This window comes from Sceloporus occidentalis, unplaced genomic scaffold, assembly GCF_023333645.1.
Source record: "Sceloporus occidentalis isolate IW3139 unplaced genomic scaffold, rSceOcc1.0.p SCAF_17, whole genome shotgun sequence".
NCBI lineage: Eukaryota > Metazoa > Chordata > Lepidosauria > Squamata > Phrynosomatidae > Sceloporus > Sceloporus occidentalis.
Window position 1 is genome coordinate 8,033,872 of NW_028316997.1, and position 23,028 is coordinate 8,056,899.

Sequence of the window (23,028 nt, forward strand, 5' to 3'; positions counted from 1 at the left end):
GTTGTATTGTTTACCGCAGGCAGTTTGATAATACCTGAGAACCCTTTGAGTTTGACCCAGAGTCCCAGGATGAGGCGTTGGTCTCTGGGTCACTCTTTTTTTCCCCTGGGGAGTTTAGCAATGCCCACTCTCCCCTCATACTCCCAAACCATTTAACATTATCTGGGGCTAGAGACTTCCTTGCTTGCCCTACACATGACTAACCACACCCCTTGTATGGCTAACTATACCCATACCTGGGAACTCTCCCGGTTTGACCCGGAGATTGCCAGGTGAAACACCGTTTCTCCGGGGCAAGACCCGAATCCTCGGGGTCGCAGGAGCTTGACACGCCTCGCTCCCCGCCCATTTTCCCTTTAATGGGGTTGTTTCCCACTGCCATCAGCGGGGATGCCCCCGACATCAGCGGGAACTCCCTGGAAGAGAAGGCTCCGGGTAGCCGGAGCCCAGACGTTCCCAGGTATGACTATACCCTTGTGCCACTCCCTTAGAAGTCCCAGTAGCCCACCCTAAAAAGTTTCTAGGTACTATTATAAAAGGGAGCGTGCTCCTCTAGTAGACTGGGCCAAGATAACAGAGCTAGAATGCACACAAATGGCTAATATGCAGCTGCCTTAAAACATTATGTGAAGACTAGGACCGCTTTAAAAAAGAAGTGTGCACTATTTTTTTACAAATTACTTTGCATCTGATACTAGTAACAAAATATGGTGGAAGTTCCAATTAAAAAACCTGTGGAAAATGTGAAGGGGGGCAATTTCTTGGCCCTGCAGGGTCCAAGGTAGGAAAGTTTCCAATGTGACACTTCGATAGACTTGATTGACAATAGTTTCATTTTCATCTTAGGACTATGCCTAGACCAGCTCCAACTTTTGTCAATAAATCCGTGACTGATATACAGAGTTCAGGATAGAAAGTGAAACATAGAAAGTGACGGCAGATAAGAACCAGTAGGCCCATCCAGTCTGCCCAGGATGTGTGTTTTATTGCTAATACGCTAATATCACCTATCCTATGTGTTGTAAGAGTGTGTGTATATGTAAGCATACACATAGATGCGCGCTTCTAGTCAGTGCGAGGTATTAGTTAGTACTGATTGCGGTCACGCCTCACATACAAATGACAGGGAGCCCAGCGCCGGTGACGCGCCCCCACCCTGTGCAGCCCGTGCGCGCTCCCGCCTGTCTCTCCTGACGTCAGGCTCCGCCCCGGGGACGCGCGCACTCTGTCCAGGCGCCAGGAAAAGGGGGTGAAGAAGATGGCGGATGTGGAGGAACAGTTGTCCGAGGAAGAGAAGGTTTGTATTTATGTGGCTGTTTGCAAGGCTCAGTAGGAGGAGCTTGGAGTGAAGATAAGGGGCTCTAGAGTGAAAGCGTGTGGAATTCGGGGTGGGTGTCATGTACGAGTAATCACGATATACCGCGGGCGTCTTCCTACGGTAGTGGGTGCGTGCAGGTAAATGGGCCTGTCAGGGTTTTGCTCCACTCAGAGCAGTTTTGTGGGTGAAGTGACTTGGGGTTTCCGCTTGGCCGCGGGGTAGGGAGAGGCCAGGTCTAGTGTCTGCTGCCTCCCCCTGGGTGCCCTGTCCATGTACGGCCTGATCACGAAAATAGGAACCAGAAGGGTGGGACCTCTCCAGCCGGAGGAGATGCACAACTTGCGGCATACTGTCCGGCAACGGGCCCCCCGGGGCCAGCCAGTTGTCCTGTGCCCCACTGGAGCGTTCAGCCAATGAGTGTACGGGGATCCACACCTAAGCAAGGTGTGCGCTGCTTATTCTGAGCAGATCCTGGCTGCACACAATTGGGTTTAATGTGATCGGATCACAGGGACAGCGCAGATCTGCTCACCTGGAAGGCTATCCTCCCAGTGTGAAAAGGCGGCCATGGGCATGGAAAATGAAAACAATAGTCTCCTATTTAATGATGTCTATTTAGTGGACAGATAATGTGCTTTTACTGCTCTAAGAATTCTTTTCATTAGAGCCAACATACTCTGCAGCGTGGTACAATGGACCGTACTGAGAGTTGGTAGTATTAGGCATAAAAGAGCTTCAAAACAAAAGTGTAACTGCCAGTGGGATAAAAAATTATATATCACCAACTTTACTGCGTTGTGACTTTATTTTTCTTCCTGTGATAAGGACGGAGTTGGACGTGCAAATTCAAACTTCATCTCTTAGAGTTGGAGGAAATGGTTCATGAGAAGTTGACAGTGCTAAATACCCAGTATCCTTAAATATGCTCCATTGAATAATTCTGGATATGCAGCTTCAACAAACTATTTATAAATGGGCAACCCCAGTGAATTGGTGGCCTTGTTTAATAGATCTGTTCCATTTTGTGAGTCACCTTTAGTAAATATTCTGGTGTATACTGAAATTGTAAAATGAAACTTCATCTCTCCTGCAAACTTTAGTGAATCAACACCGCTCAGGGTTTAGTGAAAAGAGAGTTTATTGAAGGAACGGTGTAAAGAGCCCTGAATTCACATCTAAAGGTTCTGGAATATCCCAGGTCACCCAATATAAAGGAGATTAACAGAAGAACCCATTGCAGCGTGTCCAAACCAAAAAGAGTTCACACCTGCTGTAACCTGTATCACAAATAGTAAAGTTTGGGAAACTCTTTGTTCTAATTAAGACTCCCCCAAATATATATTCCTGATGGAAGAGAAAACAATGTACTTGGGAAGAAGCCACTGTTACTGCAGATTTTTATCTTTTTATAAAGCCACAAAATCACCATATGATGTGATCACAAGAGGAAATTGACGTTCTGGTTCCATATTTTGTTCTCCAGTTGAACCTTGTTGCTCAGTGAAATTTGCGTAATTACTGGTGTACAGAAACAGCCAACCACTACATCAAAGAACCCAGGGAGTGTCCGCGCTGTTGACTGTTTAAACATGATCATCAGACTGGGTTGGTCTATATTGAGACCTTGATAACACATATTACCAAGTAAGGTTGTGATACTAGAGTATCATATCAGCGTCCTATTAAATATCATAGTTAAAATGCTTATGTATGTAAGCTCGTTTGAGCAGGGCCCTCCTCACCTGTTGTTTCTGTAAGTCAAATCGTTATGTTATATACTACTTATGTCCAACATATCATCTAACCAAAAAGGAGTGAATGGACATGCAACCAGTGCTGTCTGTCATAGGTTATTGTTTTATATAGTTGCCCTATAATAATAATGTATGACAGACAGCACTGGTTGTATGTCAATTCACTCCTTTTTTTGGTTAGATATGTTGTAAAAATGGGTCATGGTGGAAAGAGGAAGTAGTTTCCATTCTTGACGGTGGAAACTTTGGGTGTGGTTCTGATTAAGGGAATAACTGAAGTACGCTTTCTCCTAATGTACCAACTATATGTGTACAATGTAATAATAACCTTGATTAAACTGGAAGCTGCTATGACTTGTGTAGATAAAATACTTCTTGGACTATGATAAAACAGCATACAGTGTGACGTACAAGATACTTGTGCTCAGCAGCTAGTAACATGTGAGTGGGAGTGTTCCCTGAGCCTGGGGCCTGAGTTGTAAGCTGATAATGGGAAATCCGTATGGCTTGGAGATTTGGCTGAGATCAGTCGGTGGGTCAGTCTTGTACAGTTGCCCCCCGTCTATAAACCCAAGGGAGGGAATTCCCCCACATAATGGTTGGGATTCCTGCTTTCCACTGATGTCATGTGCCCATTTTATACCTGATGGCATTGCTGTGCTGTGAGAGTCTACCCAAGAGAGGTTGGTGTGGTGCAGAGTCTAGCAGAAGTGCTTGCCAACAATTAGCTCACCAGCTATTGTGGAACTACCAGTATGCCAAAGCACCTGTGTGTGTAAAGCATTGAGAGTTAAAGGGGTATCAGCTGGCTAGAATTGCTCTAAGGTAAGCACGATTGCTTTGGTGGAAAAATAAACCCAATCTAATTATAGAGGAATTCTATCACTCGTAATGCTTTTAAGCACTGTTCAAATTGCAACTTTCACATCCATAATTCGTACATTTTATAGTTTAATAATTTATGTGATTCTATAACACTATTAAGTAAAATAATAGATGCTGGGAACATACCTTGTATATGCTATTGAGAACAGACATCTTAAAGGTTCCTTTTTCTCTCTGTATCATTATTTTCCGAGATGTCTAGTTTAAAATGGTCTGTTTGCATCAGAGAAGCAGAAACCCATGACAAGAGCTGGTGTAAAACTCAAATACTGATCATGTGTAAGGAAGTCCTCTGCTTTCTTGCTACAGCAGCTGCCTGAACCAATCAACAATAAGGGAGAGAACGCTCACTGGGTAATATTATTTGCACTGGTCCTGGGAATCGGGTCCCATGGTATACACATAATTTGTGTTCCCAATACAAATGTATAATTATTTATAATATGTGAATACCATTGCACACTAATTTAGTGCACTTAAATATAAAATGAAGCAGGGCTTTTTTACCCACTGTGTTGGCTTATCTGTCTTGCTGTTAAGTGTAAAGGTCAGAAGGAGCAGGCAGTACATAATATAATACAGATGCAGGCAGTTGTGGCAATAGCTGAATTCGTTTACCCCTTAATCTTTTAATGTCTCATTGAGGAACATTTACTCAGGGCTCCAGCAAGCCTGCTGGCATCATATAATTGGGGATTACCTACCCAGATGCATATTCTGTTTCAGGAGCTCTTTTGAATAGGTCATCATATGAAATATGTCATTGCATTAAACTCGTCTTATAAACACAAATGTGCATATAAAAATATTCTCGTGATATTTTAATCTTCTCATAACCTCATCAGGCCCAAAGGTTATTTTGTGCCCTGAAGATTTTTTTTGTGACGTCTCACCATGTGTTCAACCCTGATTTCCTTTTTTTCTTGTGTTGTTTCCACACAAATTATGTCTGTTTTATGAAGGGAAATTGGGCTTTCAGCTTAGAAAGTTAACATATATCCGTCTGGAAAGGGGACTCTGGGACTCCAGTGAACCATGGTGAGAGTCATTGTCGACAAGTGGAGAAAACCTGGAACAATGGTGAACCTTCCCAGGAGTAGCCAGCCTACCAAAAGAGTGCATCCATGACTCGTCTAGAAAGTCACAAAAGAAACAGACTAACATGTAAAGAACTGCTGGCATCACATGCCTTCATCTAACACTTGCCACAAAAAACCACATCTTCATGACGCCTAACACATTTGAGATAGTATGACATTTTTGCTGTACAGCTAACACAGCATTCCACAATAAAAACATCAGACCAACAGTCAGACATAGTGGTAGTGTGATGGTCCGTGACTTGATGACCATACCTGGGAACTCTCCGGGTGAAGCACCGCATCTCTAGTTCGTGGGAGCGGGGTCTTGACACGCCCTGCTCCCTGCCCATTTCCACTTTAAATTGACATCAGTGGGCAGTCGTGGCCACGTCCTGCAAGGGAATGCTCCGGGTAGCTGGAGCTAAGAAATTCCCAGGTATGTTCATGACCTGAACATCTTGCCATAATTGGCAAAACCATGTATTCTGCTGTCTACTAGAAAATCCTGAAGGAAAATGTTTGGCCAAAAGTTTGTGACCTAAAGCTCAAAAGCATTTGCATTATGCAGCAGGACAATGATCTGACACACAAAAGCAAGTCCATCTCTGAATGGCTCAAAAGAAACAAAATGAAGCTTTTTGAGTGGCCTAGTCCTGATTTGAATCTGATTGAGATGCTGTGGCATGACGTTAAAAAGGCAGTTCATGCTGAAAACCTTCCAGTGTGGCTGAATTAAAACAATTCTGCCAAGAGTGGGCCATTATTCCTCCACAGTGATGTAAAAGACTCATTTCCAGTTATGCAAATGTTTGATTGCGGTTGTCCGGATTAGGGGGCATTTACTTTTTCACATGGGTGATATATAAGTTTTGATTAACTTTTAACCTAGAGTAAATTAAATGGTCATTTAAAAGGTGCATTTTGTGTTTACTACTGTTGTCTTGTATTCAGGACCTGATTAAGACATTGTAGGCCCCTGGGCTACAGGTACTGTGAGGCCCCCAGTAATATCAATTGGGCATAATTTGCTTGACAAATTTCATTTTAATATTCCTGCTACGTCTTTATATATATGCATGGAGCATCCGGAAATATATTTATTTGGCCCTCTTCCCAGAGTCACCAACCCATTGCAAAAAAAATAAAATACCGGCTTTTGTATTGCCGATTTGCAGGGCCGGACTGTGGTCGAGCTCTTGCACCCACACGTCGCCCTCATGCATACCTGAGTGGCACTATTTGCTATCCAAATAACTATAAATCATTAATTTTTATCACATTGTTTGTATTAAAATCCCAGAAATCAAAAGTGTTAAAAGGCCCAAATTAGTTAGAGATTAGACATAATGGAATCAAAACATTTGCTACTGCCCGTGTGTATGTAAAAGGTTCTCCCTTAAGGTTTGAGGACAGGGAATTGTCCCCTGTAGAGTAGAATGAAATAAGGTCTTATAATTTTCACAGACTCTGAAAAACCTTTTGTGATGAAATCTGCATTTTGAAATAGAGTAAATAACACAATACCTTTTTACTTTTCCTCTCACTGATTTTTGGGCCTAGAAAGTTTTGTAACTACAAAACCAGGATGGTGTTTTATCTCTGAAAAAGTAAAAATTACATAGTTAATTTTATTAAGTGCCAGGAAAAAGATGACCAAACACACACCAGGACAGGCTCTGCCACACCGACACCCAAACTAATTTCATTAGGTGGCCAGCGGACTCTCTGAATGTTGGTCTGCTGGGCCAAATTTCCCTTGCTGGCATGAGGCCCCTGGGCTTCAGCCCCGCCAGCCCATGCCTTAATTCTGCCCTGCTTATATTAAAATTTGTTGGATGATCTGAAGCAGTTAATATATTAAATCCCAAATTATTTTTCATTTTCTAAAGAATATTGTTTATATACCATAAAGATTTTTTTTTAGATGTTGATTTAATTCAATGTTTTGTGTCTGTCAACTAGATAAATAACAGTAGACTTTCTTTCATAAATGAACCAGTGGAGTATGTATGCAGGCTCAGGAAGGGGCTTCCTGTACACACCTTAGTATCTATGATCTGCATTACTGTGTATAACATAAAAAGAAGAAATTATTTTTCTTTTAATATTTGACCGTTTCAGAATCGACCTTGGTGGTGGTGGTTTTTTTTCCACTATACGATGATTTTGTTGGGGAATTAAGCATTCAAGCTTCTGACTTCTCAATGTGTTCTGTAGTTTCAATCCAGGTGAGGTTTGCCTCATCGTTAGGTCATAGATTACAGCAAAGTGACCTCAGTAAGCTCCCCTGCAGTGTTCACCTTGCATTTCAGAAATATTTTTAGTGATGCATAAAAAAAATAAAAAAAATTCTGTGTGTACTGGCGATGTTCTCCGCAACTGTGGTTTTTCCTATAAACTATTAATGTCTTTAGGCAAGTCCTTCCAAGAATGAGTAAGTGAGATGAGGGGGTTTTCATCGTATTTTTACATTTCTCTATGGAGCAGTCTTCTAGAATGTTGATGAGATCAGTAATGTTTTTGCAGTTGCTGATTACATAGATGATATACTGTGAGATGCATATGAAGTGCGCTTTAGATCATGCTGTAGGTTCTTGCTATTGCCTCCACCATGTAATTCTGCACTTGTATATGGTACTCTTGCAAGGTGTATATATAAGTAACTGTATACTGATCTTTTATTAAGCCTAATGGTTTACATCAGAAGCAAGCGTTTCTGTACTATTGCTTCATGTTTTTTTACATAATGCATCTTTTTTTTTTTTTTTTTTACCATACATGGACAATAAAGTGCTGCAGAAAGTGTGGGTTCTGGTGTTGCAAGAAACAGGAAATAGATATTATTGTATTGAAATATGCAATGTAATAGTGTCACACATCACAATTATTCTGTACTTCTACCATAAGCCAGATATTTTTCTTTTATTTATACAACCCTCTCTGCCGCATGTTAGCTACCCTGCTTTTTATTCCTCATTTCACGCGAAGGACCCATCAGAAAGACCAATAATAGACTGAATGCTAACTGTTGCCCACCTATTGACAGGCAGCACTGCTGTGTATACTGCACATGCACAGACACCATGGACACCCATGCCCCCAGTGCTTTTGGCCCTGACAGTCAGGAACTGGACCCTGCCAGGATCTGTTCATAGAATGGCAGCAGATTTTCATAGAGCTGCATAGGGCAATACGCCACCAAGCTCAAAGGGGCTAAGAACAGAAACCAGGGAGGTTTGCAGTATTAGAGAATAATATAAAATAGATCAAAAGCTCCCCACCAGTAGGTTATACTGGCATTTGTGCAGCATAGTATGAGTAGTGTTATAGAGAAGAATATGGTAACACCACTCATGCATGTGTGTTATATCTGTGATGAAAGCCTTTCACAAATTTGTGTTTGTTACTTAGGTACGTGTAGCAGCGAAGTTCATTGTCCATGCTCCACCAGGAGAGTTTAATGAAGTTTTTAATGGTAAGTAATGACGCTCACTGACATTGACTGTGCTGATTGTTATAGACAAAACAGGATTGGCCTCTGTACCGTTCACCTGTATGAGCTTAATTAAAAGAGCTTGTCCGCTAAATTTTTAAAATAACTTTGCACTGTTAGGAAGCGAAATTATTAGAGGGGATCTTAACTTAATACCCTCAGTCTGGGGAATGTATTTGGGGCAGGTGATCTGTAAATATAGAAATTATTTGTACAGAATAAAGACACGTGTAGTAACTCTATTTACAACTCAAATACCATATGTGCTTGATTATAAGACAACCCCCCAAAAATGTTATATTCATAAAAAAAGAAAAGGCCTGAATATAAGACTACCCTATAGGAAAGTTTTACTGGTAATTCACATGTAAGCTGTTTTTTCATATTTAAGAAATACTATGCATTTCGTGTTTTTATTTCCTTTTATTTGCCAAACTGCCCCCCAGAACGTCTATACAACGTGCGTAGACAACCTCTGCTGCTACCCATCACTTCTACCGGGACTGAGCACCGGAAGGTTATGTCATGCCGGTGCTCCATTATAGAAGCCCCAGGAGAAGTGCCGGGTAGTAGCGGAGGTTGTCTGCGCACATCGCAAAGACGTCCACCGGCTGCCAAAGAGGAGGATCCAGGTCTCCTGCAGCGCTGCGGGGAATCTGGATCTTAGTCTTGTAGTCAGACCTCTAAGTGAGGTCAGATTATAAGAACACATCAGATATAAAACTAGGGGTATTTTTCAGAGCAAAAAAAACTTTCTTATATTCTAGCAAATACAGTACATGTTTTTATTATTTATACTGAACAACTTGCAATACCAGGTAAAGGTAAAATTTCTGTAGATGTTAAGAGAGAAATCTTGTTGACTTGATGTATTTTAAGACCCAGAAAGAGGTACACCAATAGAGATCAACCTTTTTTCTGCCAGGAATGCATCAGACTATGAATGTGGCTTTTTGTTTCTAACTGCAATTTGTGTTTCTCATGCAGATGTTCGGTTCCTGCTAAACAATGATAACTTGCTTAGGGAAGGTGCTGCCCAGTAAGTGTGAACGATTTCATGGGTTTCTCAGAAAAATCTTTCCTCTCAGTACTTTTGTTGTGTTTTTTTAATGATCTTTCTTAGTATTCAATGTAATTAATGGATTTTGATGTTTATACACTAAAGTTTACAGCCCCCCCCCCAAAAAAAAACTATCCGTGTGCAAGCATTATCTTAGTTACTATTTTTTCTCATTAGCCTTTATGAGGTTTTTTGTTTGTTTTTGTTAGCTCTTAAAGTGTATTTTCTCTACCATTTATGTTGGAAGGATATTCCAGACATCTACTTCCTGATAAACATATAATTTTAGTTTAAAAGTTTCTTTTCAACAATTTCCCTCCGACTTATTCCTCCGTGTGCGGACCATATACGAAACCAAGCCCAATTTTTTAGGGCACATTAACATTTAATGTGGCTAATATATTTGGTCAAATATCTTATTTTAATGCGTTCTGTTAGGGACTGGCCGATCTAGAACTTTTTGGGTTTTGTGCTTCATGTCATATTATCTGTTACAATCGTTTTTTGTCTGTTTCAGTGCATTTGCGCAGTACAACTTGGATCAGTTTACTCCGGTTAAAATTGAAGGCTATGAAGATCAGGTATGTACAGGTGGATTTAGCTGCAAACAAATGGGACACTGGCTAAGAAGTGGAATGTTTTTTTTCTGTGAATAGTTTAAATTATTGACTGCAAGATGAGCAGAGATTTTTGGTATTTGCTTACTCCATGTGTGTTACTTGAGTAGTAATCGTAACATATTTACAAACTGAGTGTTAATGCTGTTTGTACGTTGTTGTCGTAGAATAGACATTGAGATACCTTTTTGTTATGTTACTATAACTAGTGTACTGAAAAGCGTGTGAAAAAATGTTGAACAGACAGTGTTTACTTCTAAAGACTATGTTTTTATTTAAACTATATATGTGTGTATATTTGTTTTCATTCCGCTGCAGGCATTAATAACAGAGCATGGTGATCTTGGAAACGGAAGGTTTTTGGATCCAAGAAATAAAATTTCCTTCAAGTTTGATCACCTAAGAAAAGAGGCAAGTGATATCCGGCCCTCTGAAGGAGAAAATGCAATAGAGTCGTGGAGGAATGCTGTAGATACTGCGGTGAGATCCTACGTTAAAGATCATTACCCCAACGGAGTTTGCACTGTAAGTACAATGATGTATAGATATACGTATCTTCCTAGGTACCCAGAAAAAGGAGAATGTCATGACTTAAACTATTTCAGAAACAATGTTTACTGGTCAAATCAGCACCGAGTTGGGTATGCCTCATCTGACCCCTACCCAACAGATCTAGATGGTGAAAGATGTTTTTTACATAGATTAGATTTTTTTAATTATTCACTCTACCAGTCTTTTACTTTTTAATGGAACCTGGTTATGAGAAGCAGACTGTTTCAAATTTCAAGACATTGGCAAAAATATATTGTGTAAGACCAGAACTGTGAATCCAGTTTCACCTTCTACCCCTAAATGCTATCCATGGGATCAATGCCTGGCAGGTCTCCACAAACATTTCACAAACATTGCTTACTGAGCATCATAACTGTGCTTCAATGGCACTAAAAGTTTGTTTTGTTTTTCACTTGTAATATATACCTAAGCAAGTTGTTAACTAAGTGTTTGTAGTTTATTTGTTAACGCTTATCTACGGCCCGCCGGACTTCAATGTGCAGCCCGCGTGAGTAGGGCCAGACTGGCCCTGCTCGCGGTGCAGCACAGTGTGTGCAAGCCGGCTGCCAGCAGTCTTACCAACTCGTCGTTGCACCACGTGAATATTGGTCTACCGGCCCACCGTGTAGTACAGATTTTGCAATTTAGTTATTGTCGCTTTTATATACATCCAAAACAGAATGCAGATAAATGAAACTATTGCAAAAGAATTATATTTATACAAAAATGTTCCCTTGTTCAGGTTTATGGCAAAACAATCGATGGACAACAAACCATAATTGCGTGTATAGAGAGTCATCAGTTTCAAGCAAAAAATTTTTGGTAAGTATTGATTTCAAACACAGTTCAACTTCATTAAACTTTTCCTAAATGTTTGTGTGAGACGCATGCTATAATTCATTGTGGGGCGTTTTGTTTTTGTACTTGCAGGTTGTACTGCCTTGTTTCTAAGATTGATCTAAGTAAAGATTGTGTGATGGAAAATTTAAGAGATAGAAAGGGATGTTTGCAACACTGTTGACCTATGGATTTTTGAGCAGTTTGGCCATTTTAGCTTTGTTGCCCAGCCTTTGATATTTGTGGGGTCTAAGTTAAAAGGCACCTTGAGATCAGGGCTAAGTCTGGAAGTCCTGTATTGAAACCACCTGCACTGTTAGTTATGATAGATTTGGTGGTCCCAAAAAGGGTTTATTTCAGGAAAGTAGGTGACACAGCACCGTTTTAATTCTTGCTTCTAGCCAGCTAAAACCTACAGCAGCTTCTGAGATTGTTGGAGACTCAGCTTCCTGCATTGGGTAGATCCTTTCCTTTAAATGTACCGTATTTGCTCGATTATAAGACGATGTTTTTTTTCAGAGCAAATGCTCTGAAAAATACCCCTCGTCTTCTAATCGGGGTCGTCTTATAATCAGACCTCAAATAGAGGTCTCACTATGAGACTAAGATCCACCCCACCCCACACACACTTACCTGTGCTTCCAATTTCCTGCTGTAAACCGGGGCAGCGGGTTGACGTCCACGCGATCCGCGTAGACAACTTACGCTGCAGCCGAAAGGAGGTGTGGCTAGCAGCGGGGGTTGTCTGCGTCCATCGCGCAGACCTTCCCCGACTGTCAGAGATCAGTGCGGGGAACTCTGATCTCTGACAGCCGGGGAAGGTCTGCGTGATGGACGCAGACAACCCCCGCTGCTAGCCACACCTCCTTCCGGTATACAGCAGGAAATTGGAAGCTCCGGTAAGTGTGTGTGTGGGGGGGGGGAGTGTTAAATGGGGGCATAGGGCATTTCTGGAGGCAGAGTGCTCTATGAAATGCTTTTTATTCCCCTGAACGGCCTTCTGCCTCCTGAAATGCTTTATACCTCCCTATATGCCACTCTGCCCCATAATATGCCTTTTAACCCCCTAAATGCCAGAGTGGCATATAGGGGTATAAGGCATTTCTGGAGGCAGAGTGGCACATAGGGGGTTAAAAGGCATATCATGGGGCACAGTGGCATATAGAGGGTTAAAAGGCATATCATGGGCCACAGTGCCATATTGGAGTGGCAAGCCGGGGGGCAGGTTGGAAAATACAAGGAAATAAAAACAAAAAAATATTTTTCTCAATCGTAGCTTTTATTAAAAAATGTAATAGTTTACATGAATAAACATTTACTGGTAAAACTTTTTTCCTATAGGGTCATCTTATATTCAGGCTTTTTCTTTTTTTCCTAAATTAATATTCAGATTTTGGGGGGTCGTCTTATAATCAGGGTTGTCTTATAATCGAGCAAATACGGTACTTGCAGACACTCAGGAACTCTCACACTAAAGAAAGCATTTTAAAATACTTACTGTGCATTTTTTGGCTGTTGATGCTGCATGGGACATTAAACTGTCCTCTCGAACATACGTGCTGTTTAATATATGAATATGTAACATTGGCCACCACTTGCTGTGCTTGTTGATTTGCTTATCTTTTCAAAAGTACTGATAATGCTATGTATATGAAATTGAAAACATTCTATTATGAACCATTATTTTTATTTAAACCTTTTTCATTACGCTTTGTTTTACTCTATTAAAAAAAAAAAAAAAAAAAAGGAATGGCCGTTGGAGATCAGAGTGGAAGTTTACAATTACACCATCAACTACGAAAGTGGCTGGCATTTTAAAAATTCAGGTAAAAACTCCATACCAGAACTACTCTATATGACCAAAACTATATGGACACCTGACCATCACACCTACATGAGCTTGTTGGACATCCATTCCAAAACCATGGGCATTAATATGTAGCTGCCCCCTGCTTTGGGTCTATAACAGTCTCTGCTCTTCTGAGAAGGCCTTTTGCAAGATTTTGGAACCCTTCACTGGACCTAAGGAGTGAAAACAATGAAATTCAGTCCCAGATCATTATCCAACCTCTATCATACTTCACAGTATGTCTTGTATTTGTCTGAATACCCTTTTTTTGGTTAAAGAGGAACATCCCGTCGGTTGCATACGCTTTTACCAAGTTGCACCAGAATTATTCTGTTACCTAAAGTAATTTCCTAGATGTTGTAGTTGTTTGAACCTGAGAACAAAAACATGTATGTTGCTTTTAGCGAGTATATGTACCTTTTACAGTTGTTTCACATAGTCAGCAGTTCTGAATGGTATTGCTTGGTTACAATTATCTAAATGCAATTATCTAAATTCCACTTCAGGCGTTCTGAATGAATTAGAGAAACACCTCTATCTCCTTAATTTTTAAACCAGGCATTGCCTATATTTCTTGGATATCCATCAGCTATACATACTCAATGACTTTTTTCTGAACTTATAGGTGTGTTTTGTATCTGTTCATGTCAGGTTCATTATTATGAAGATGGAAATGTCCAACTAGTAAGCCATAAAGATGTAGAAGAGTCTCTAACTGTGTCTGTAAGTATATGTTTGGATACTAAATCTGCATATGCGGTGCATGAAGAAGTGTATGAATATGTTTATATTTTGTATTAATGTGAGCAAAAAAAAAATCCCTCTAGGCAAGTCATCATGACATGTGATCTCTAGTTATGGCCCACTGTTTTCTTTTAGAGAGAGAATGTGAAAATATTTAAAAAGGGGGATAAGTTTTTAACAGCCCTCCATAATTAGTTTTACTTTTTTCCAGTTTGAGCCTGAATTTCATATCACTTTTAAAAAAAATAAAATCATTTTTTATATTCAGAATGAAGTCCAGACTGCTAAAGAGTTCATTAAAATTGTAGAAGATGCGGAGAACGAGTATCAGGTACGTGTTTCCCCCTCATGCAGCTGCATCAGGTGGCATGAAGGTAACTTTTTCCTTGGGCTCTGCCACCAGTGTGTGTTTACCAACAAGTGTTCATTTTTTAAATTACTTTATTTTCTGTATATTGCTGAACATACACACTCTCATCAAACATTGTTTTGGCTATCAAAACGTCTTACACCGCAGCTCTATTGTACCTTGGCATTTTTCCTATTTTCTTGCATTACAACCTGGGATTAAAATGGATTTTTATTTAGATTTCATGTAATGGACATACACAAAATAGTGCAAATTAGTAAAGTGAAAGGAAGAAAATATATATATTTTTTTTAAACAAAATAATAATAAAAAAAAACAGAAAAGCTGTGTGTGCATATGTATTCACCAACGTGTTATGAAGCCCCTCAATACGATCTTTTGCTACTAATTACCTTAAACCAGAAGTCACACAATTAGTTAAATGAAGTCTACCTGTATGCAATCTCAGTATATACACTCACTGGCCACTTTATTAGGTACACCTTGCTGGTATCTGGTTGGGGACCTCCTTTTGCCTTCAGAACTGCCGTCATTCTTCATGACATACTTTCTACAAGGTGCTGGAAACATTCCTAAGAGATTTTGGTCTATATAGACATGATGGCATCTTGCAGTTGCTGCAGATTTGTCGGCTGCACATCCATGATGTGAATCTCCTGTTCCACCACATCCCAAAGGTGTTCTATTGGATTGAGATCTGATGACTGTGGAGGCCATTTAAGTACAATGAACTCATTGTCATGTTCAAGAAACCAGTTTGAGATGATGTTAGTTTTGTTACATGGTGCATTATCCTGCTGGAAGTAGCCATCAGAAGATACTGATACTCAGGTAGGCTGTCACGTTTCAACAATGCTCAATTGCTACTAAAGGACCAAAAGCGTGCCAAGAAAATGTCCCCCACAGCATTACACCACCGCCAGCCTGAACCGTTGATAAAAGGCAGGATGGATCCATGCTTTCTTGTTGTTTATGCCAAAGTCTGACCCTGCCATCTAAATGTCACAGATGGAATCGAGGCTAATCAAGCTAGGCAACTTTCTTCCGGTCTTCCATTGTCCGATTTTGGTGAGCCTGTGCGAATTGTAGCCTCCGTTTACTGTTCTTAGCTGACAGGAGTGGCATCCGGTGTGGTCTTCTGCTGCTTTACTTCAAGGTTGAATATGTTCTGCGTTCAGTGATGGCATTCTGCATACCTTGGTTGTAACGAGTGGTCATTTGAGTTACTGTTGCCGTTTTTCTCCGTAAATCCTAGAGATGGTTGTGTGTTAAAATCCCAGTAGATCAGCAGTTTATGAAATACTCAGACTAGCCTGTCTGGCACCAACAAACAAGTCACTTAAATCCTCTTTCTTCCCCATTCTGATGATCTATTTGGACTTCATCAAGTTGTCTTGACCGCGTCTACATGCCCAAATGCATAGTTGCTGCCATGGGATTGGCTGATTAGCTAACAGGTGTACCTAATAAAGTGGCCAGTGAGTGTATATACCTGCTCATGGTGCAATAGACCAAGGAGCTCTCCAAACAGGTCAGGGACAAAGTTGTGGAGAAGTACAGATCAGGGTTTGGTTATAATTTAAAAAAAAATAAATCTGAAACTTTGAACATCTCACAGAGCACCGTTAAATTCATTATTAAGAAGTGGGAATAATATGGCATCACAACAAACCTGCCAAGAGAACATTTGCTGTTCGACAAAAAGCATGCGGGAGACTCCTCGATCATATGGAAGAAGTTACTCCGGTCAGATGCAACTAAAATTGAGCTTATGGGGCATCAAGTAAAAATGTTACGTCTGGTACGAACCCAACCCCTCTCAGGACAATGACCATAAGCATACTCCTAAAGCTCAGACCTCAATACAATTAAGTAACTGTGGTATGACTTAGAGATTGCTGTACACCAGCGGAACCCATCCACGGAGCTGGAGCAGTTTTGCCTTGGAAAAATGGGCACTAAATCTCAGTGGCTAGATGTGCCAAGCTTATGAAGACATACATCAAGAGACTTGCAGCTGTAAGTGGTGCAAAAGGTGGCTCTACAAAGTATTGACTGGAAGGGAGGTAGTTATGCACACAAGTTTTTTTGGTCTTATTTCTTGTTTGTTACACAATGCAAAAATATGTTGCATCTTCAATGTGGTAGGCATGTTGGGTAAATCAAATGATACAACCCCCAACAAATCCATTTTAATTCCAGGTTGTAATATTACAAAATAGGAAAAATGCCAAGGGAGTGAATGCTTTTAGAAGACACTGTATAAGCTTTACTGTTCTGCAATGGGAAAATACAATGGTAACTGTCTGTCTTTGGTGTCGGATATATTTCCACCATAACTATTCAATTTAAACATTGAAAGCATCATTGTTGGATATTATTTTTGTGCAATATTATGAAAACAGTCATGCTTATGGGAGGACATTTAAAGCACAATGTGGCTAAAGATGGATCTCTGAAAACTGCCATCAAGTGTCGTAGGTAAATAGTGTAAGGTAGGTTATAACTCAGGAATGTTGATCAAAATAACTTCGATATGTTTTTCTCCCTAGTGTTGGCCCAGAAGGCTTTTAACCCCTTCGCGACCTTTGCCGGTTCAGGACCGTCATGACATGAAGGTCACTAAATGACCTTTGACGGTCCTGAACCGTCAAACAGTAAAATAAGCTTAGAAAGTGATCAACGATCACTTTCTTCGCTTAAACGGCGTTACTGTAATGCCTCGATGTCGAGGCATTCAGTAACGCCGAGATCGGCATCGGGGGCCATGTCTGGCCCCTCCCCGAGGCGTCAACAGCCGCCATACATTGTATGGCGGCGGACGCCCGTTTTAAAAGCGTTTAGGAGGCGATCAACGATCGCCTCCTAAACTTAAATGGTGTCGCTGGAATGCCTCGATCAGAGCGGTCACAGCCGCAGCTGCCGGTGTTCTTCGCCATCAACAAGATGGCGGCCGCCCTGTAAAAGAAACAACCACGTTTTTAAAGTTCGCTAGATGGTCTAGAGAACTCTGGCTCCACTTGCAGGTTGAATACAGGTACTGCATTCAACCATGCAAGTCAATGGAGCCCAGCTTTCTAATCACAATGTGATTAGTAAAATATTAAAAAAAAAAAAAAATATGGAAAAAATTGCTAACATTTAAAAATTATTATGCAGTGATGTCACTAGATGAACCATCCAGCAAAATGTGTAAAAAAAATATATAAAAAAAAAAAGTATTAAAAAATAAAATAAAAAAAATAAAGTTTATTATTTTGAGCAAGTGCTAAAATTTCTCAAAAATCTCAACAAAGAGTTAAAATAAAAGCACTTCAAATACCCAAGGGGTGTCTAATATGAAAAAAAAATGGCTGATGGGGTAAATTGGAGTGGCTGAGCTCAAAGATAGGGCATAGGTACAGACTTTCCAAAATGGACAAAAAAAGCGCACTTCCCAAATGTGGCATTTTAAATCTCAAACAACACGACAAACCCATGCATGTCAGGTATCACTGCACTCAGGAGATGTTCCTGAACACATATTGGGGGGTTGTTTGACAGTGGCATATACCAGGACCTGTATATCTATAACTAAAGTACAATTTGTGTGGGGAAAAAAAAAAAAAAATTACTATTACAAAGTGTAGTTGTATAATTGGTGCATGGAAAGGGTTAAAATAACAGCATTTGGAATACCCTGGGGTGTCTAGTTTTCAAAAATATATGGTTTGAATGGGTTAAATTGAGTTAACCGGCTTCAAAGATGTTCCAAAGAGGAGATGGAGGCAGAATGACCAGATTTGTTAAAAAAGATTTGGAAATCATAAAACGCTGCTTGTACTTATTGCCCTATATCTTACAAAAAACAGCAAAAAAACATAAAAACATTGGGTATTTCTAAACTCAGGACAAGTAGTAGAATCTATTTAGCTAGTTTTTTTACTTGCTTTTTTAGGTGAGTAAAAGATTTTTCAAATAAAAGTTATAAAATGTGTTTTTTTTTTCAATTTTTCACCATGTTTTTTTTATTTTTTTTATAGTAAATAAGATGATATGATCAAAATAATGATATCTGAAGAAAGCCCATCTTGTCCTGAAAAAAACTATATATAACTTATGTGGGTACACTAAATGGGTGAGGAGAAAATTACAGCTGAACACAAGCACCACAAAAGTATTAAAACAGCCTCGGTCCCACAGGGTACAAAACGAAAAATGAGCCCGGGCCTTAAGGGGTTAAAGTTTCTAATGCAACAGGTGTAGGCAAAATGTATTCCCCACTGAATAACATTCCAGATACATAACATGTGCCAACATTGACACTTTAATCAAGGACTTTAATTTGTTTTTCCATCACAGACCGCAATCAGTGAGAACTACCAGACTATGTCGGACACTACATTCAAAGCCTTACGCAGGCAGCTGCCGGTTACACGCACAAAGATCGACTGGAACAAGATTCTTAGTTACAAAATAGGAAAAGAAATGCAGAATGCCTAAAGTGAACATTGCATGACTGGATCATTTTAGTGTATGTGCATAAAAATAAAAATGATTGCAAAAGTATTTGGAGCTTCCAGGTTGCCTGGTCAGCACGGCCTTTTGCTATGTTAAAAAATATAGAAAAAAGGTATCGCTGTAATGAAACTAACTGAGTTATAGCACAAGATTATCCCTACTGGCTTTCTCTCCTCTGGTTTATGTTGTGATTTTTTTTTTATTTTTTTTTTAGCGGGCAGTTGGTACATTTGCTATGTTTTTAATTATTTTTCTTCCAAGATGACATTTTTGTTTTTTAGGAGAGGAGCAGTGATATCTATAACTATATACTTAATCTTGTGGTAATGCAGAAACCAGGGGTAGCCTACAATACAGGATTTCCGTTTCTAGTTTTATACCCCTTAGTGCCATCCTGTAAACTGCAGAGAAGGTGTTAGTGCATCGGTTGTAAACATTTGCTGACTTCTCTCCCAATCATTGATATAAAACACACACAGGCAGTTTTGACTGTATGGAATTCCATTGAAAGGTAATTATTATTCTAGTTCAGTCTAAAAGTGCAAGGCCGACTTCTAATGTTTTGGGACTTGATTAAATCATAGATTGCTTGAATATGTTATGCTTTGTTCCTGCGATGGCTATTTAAATTTGCTTGCAATCCATCAGACCTTAACTTCTCTTTATTATACAACCACCTATGTATTATAACAAAGTAAATTGTAATATATACATATATACACAAATACATACACTGGTGTATCTATATATTATTATAGGTATATCTGTGCTCATTATCATGTCTGTTTTACTTTTTCGCTGCAGTTGGAATGTACTGCTATTCAATGTGTCATTAAAAATGCAAATTTTCTATTTCTCTGAGTAGCATGTGCTTGTACCAAACCAAGAGTGTAAGCGATTTCTTGGAGATGCAGTGATTGTTTATCAGACCTGGTTCTGTGGTTTTAAACATTAACATTCTCGCTTGTTTACCTATGAGTTATACAGGTCGACTGTAATGAAACATTTGTTTAGTTAACACAACCTAGTAACTGTATACATTCAATGTATACAGTGTAAAACAAGCCATAATTTATCAATGAAGAATTATAGAACTTCTGGGCAGGGATGGACATTAGTTTAAGGCCAGCATCTGATAGATGACTTACAAATAAAGAATTTGACAGCAGGTTAGAACCATTGAGCCCATCTAGTCTGTCGGTTTTTCTTGAATTAGAGTCTTACACTTCTTTGGTCTCATCTTTGATTCAAGATATATGCTTATCTTCTGGGAGGCCACCCTCCCAGTAAACATCTGGCAGTACATAAAAGCTTCAGACCATCTAGTGCAAGATTGCAACCTTCTTGAAATAAAATTCTTATACTTTAAATCCCTTTTTATATGACATGGATATGGCTGCTGGGTACAGAGTCACACGCTACACTTTTACAACATGGGCCATGTGTATCCAGCAAACAGCTGCATACTAATGTGTTGTATAGGGGTGTGAGTGCCAATAAATTGTACATGTGAGGTGCCATCAGCCGTTTTATTTGCATGTACCCCCCTCATTATAGAGGCTCCTGTTGCACACTTTGGGGAATTTTCTTGACTGTTGACCCCCCCCCCCCCCGTCCATTCATCCCAGTGGACTCTGCAGGTGTGCCCAAGGGGCAGTCTAGCCCTGCTTCTTGGGTCTAGGTAGTAAGGTTGGAAACAGGAACTTATTAGTTCTACATGGAGAATTCTTCTAATATTGTGCTTGAATTTCTACTGGTTTTGCTCGATGAATGATAGCTCTGAATATGCTATTTTACATTCACTCAAAGCAGTGTTCAGATGAATCAAAGGCATTTTCATACCAGGGCTCGGTTGGGTTTAATTACTGAAGGGGGCATTGTGTGTGTTTTTTTTGTTTTGTTTTTTTTTATATTTACTAGTCATTAACAACCAACCCTAGAAAGGTTCTGCAGCATGTACAGCTGAGATGGCCCTGTATGAATTTGTGTGAATAAATCTTACTGTGCATGATGCAGGGCTAGGCAAGTTCTTCCTGCAGCAAAGGCTCACTAGGTTTCGGCCTTCATGATTTGGAATGTCAATGAACTGAAAGCTCTGTGCACATGTTCCTACTGTATGTAACATACTTGGAACATATAGAATTGCTAAATATATGTTATCTACATATATGAGCATGTGTGTCTTGCAGGTATTTATTTTTAAATCGCATCATCTTTTGTGGTCTTTGGTCTGATTGAGACCCCACTCCATTCCCCTCAACTTTTTGTAAAACTTCACCAGTAGACATCTCATTCGTCCAGTAACTGAGATTTGGTTTCATATTTTTTGTATATAATGTAAATAAATACTTTGAAAGAATAACACAGAGGTAACAATAATTGAGCTCAATCTTTTTATTTTTTACTTACATAAAATTACACATTTACCTCCAAAGGAGGAAAAAAGGCTACCTCTGGACTCACATAGAGTCATTCTTCAGCACATAGGAAAGGAAAAACCCCCATTGTGGAGGAAACCTCTGGGAGACCATGGCTGAAAGAACTGCCCTCCCCTCTGAGCACTAAGAGGTTAGTTCAATACAAGGAATGTGAGCTACATGCAAAAAGGAAAAGTTGAAATTTTTACAATCTTCTGAGAGTTTTACAATTCTGCAATCTTTTCACCTACCGTGATAAGTATTTCCTAAATACTAATACACAAAAAAATCTAGCTAAATCCAGTATTCTTCTTTCTTGGTAAAATGCAAAAAATCTTCAGATATCCTTCTGGAGCCCTGACACAAGGCCAGGTAGCCAGCACCGTCGATATCTCATCAAAAATGGTGAGTGTGCAGGGTGGAGCTATAGCATATAAGCAGATTCTATTGTGACATCACAGTGCCATTAACAGTGTCTATGATATCATCTCCTGTTCTCAGTACAGTAAATGTTGCATATCACATGTTATAAATATGAATATTTTCATTCATAAGTTATGGATTTTAGTTTCCTACTCAAGTCAAATCTCACCACCATAGCCATGGTATTTCATGCACATTTCTCTATATCGTACCTACTTTTTTAAAATCATCAATAAATGCATCCTAATCCTAACGATGTGGTTTTTACAAGTAATAAGGAGAAAATGAGACCCCTATTTGCACCCCCCCCTCTATAGGGTCACCTTCTGTAATAAAACTATACTCATTGATTCATGACTCAATATTTTAAGTGTGCCCCTGACCTTGTTGACATACTTTTACCTACAATGAGTAGAAACAAATATAAATTCTCCAAGGATACAACTATGGAAATAAAAACATGTCTCCGTCACATATCAAGATCCACCAAGCAGCAGCACTGGGGAAAAAAAACAGCCAGTAAATAAACATTACAATAATCTAAACGCTTAAAGGGGTTTAACAAAGTGCAGGAGTGAAACCTATTTCAGAGGTTTAAATGTCCCTTTACTGAGAGGGTGGTAGATAAATGGAACAGCCTCCCAGCAGAAATGATACAGTGACACTTATCATATATATATATAGATATGTTATGTTAAAAGTAATAGTCAATAAGCTAAATGAGAAACACAATCAATAGGCGAAACGGATGAATTACACAGAATGCATGTTGTAAAACATTGCAGTTACTAGTAAGAGTGCAGCGTCCCAAGAGAAAGCAAACGGTAACCATGCGAAAGCGGCCACCAATTTCCCAAAATGTCCAGAAGCCCAAACACGGCAATTATAAGCCCAAAGGTAGCTCCAGCTACCACTCCGATGGGGTACCGGAGACGGTAACGGTCGGTACCGGAGACCGAAGCGGATAAACAGCAACCTGTCAATTGGTTCTGAAAGGGAGGGGCTGGGGGCTACCTTGTCAATGGGATTGGCCACCAAGTGGCTGCCGAGTCCTCCCATGCTGCAGACACACACAGTGCTTTGGGGCAGCAGAGAGCAGCACGCATACCGTGCACACAACATAAAAC

At 39.8% G+C, this 23,028-nt stretch overlaps 1 protein-coding gene across 1 annotated transcript; it reads left to right on the forward strand.

The window, feature by feature from the left end:
• Positions 1-1,258: 1,258 nt before the first annotated feature.
• On the forward strand, positions 1,259-19,043 carry LOC149302800 (F-actin-capping protein subunit alpha-2-like). The gene is made up of 10 exons (XM_089482044.1): positions 1,259-1,297; positions 8,451-8,514; positions 9,520-9,571; positions 10,110-10,173; positions 10,528-10,734; positions 11,504-11,583; positions 13,346-13,424; positions 14,099-14,170; positions 14,460-14,522; positions 18,903-19,043. Exons 1-10 carry the CDS (start codon positions 1,259-1,261, stop codon positions 19,041-19,043), a joined length of 861 nt encoding a protein of 286 aa, XP_089338170.1.
• The last annotated feature ends 3,985 nt before the right edge of the window (positions 19,044-23,028 follow it).

What these genes read in the sequence shown, in the direction of transcription:
- LOC149302800 (XM_089482044.1), top strand. Translation starts at nt 1,259, where the DNA reads ATGGCGGATGTGGAGGAACAGTTGTCCGAGGAAGAGAAG. An exon ending in AGTTGTCCGAGGAAGAGAAG is followed by an intron (nt 1,298 to 8,450) that starts GTTTGTATTTAT and finishes TTTGTTACTTAG; the next exon opens with GTACGTGTAGCAGCGAAGTT. An exon ending in GTTTAATGAAGTTTTTAATG is followed by an intron (nt 8,515 to 9,519) that starts GTAAGTAATGAC and finishes TTTCTCATGCAG; the next exon opens with ATGTTCGGTTCCTGCTAAAC.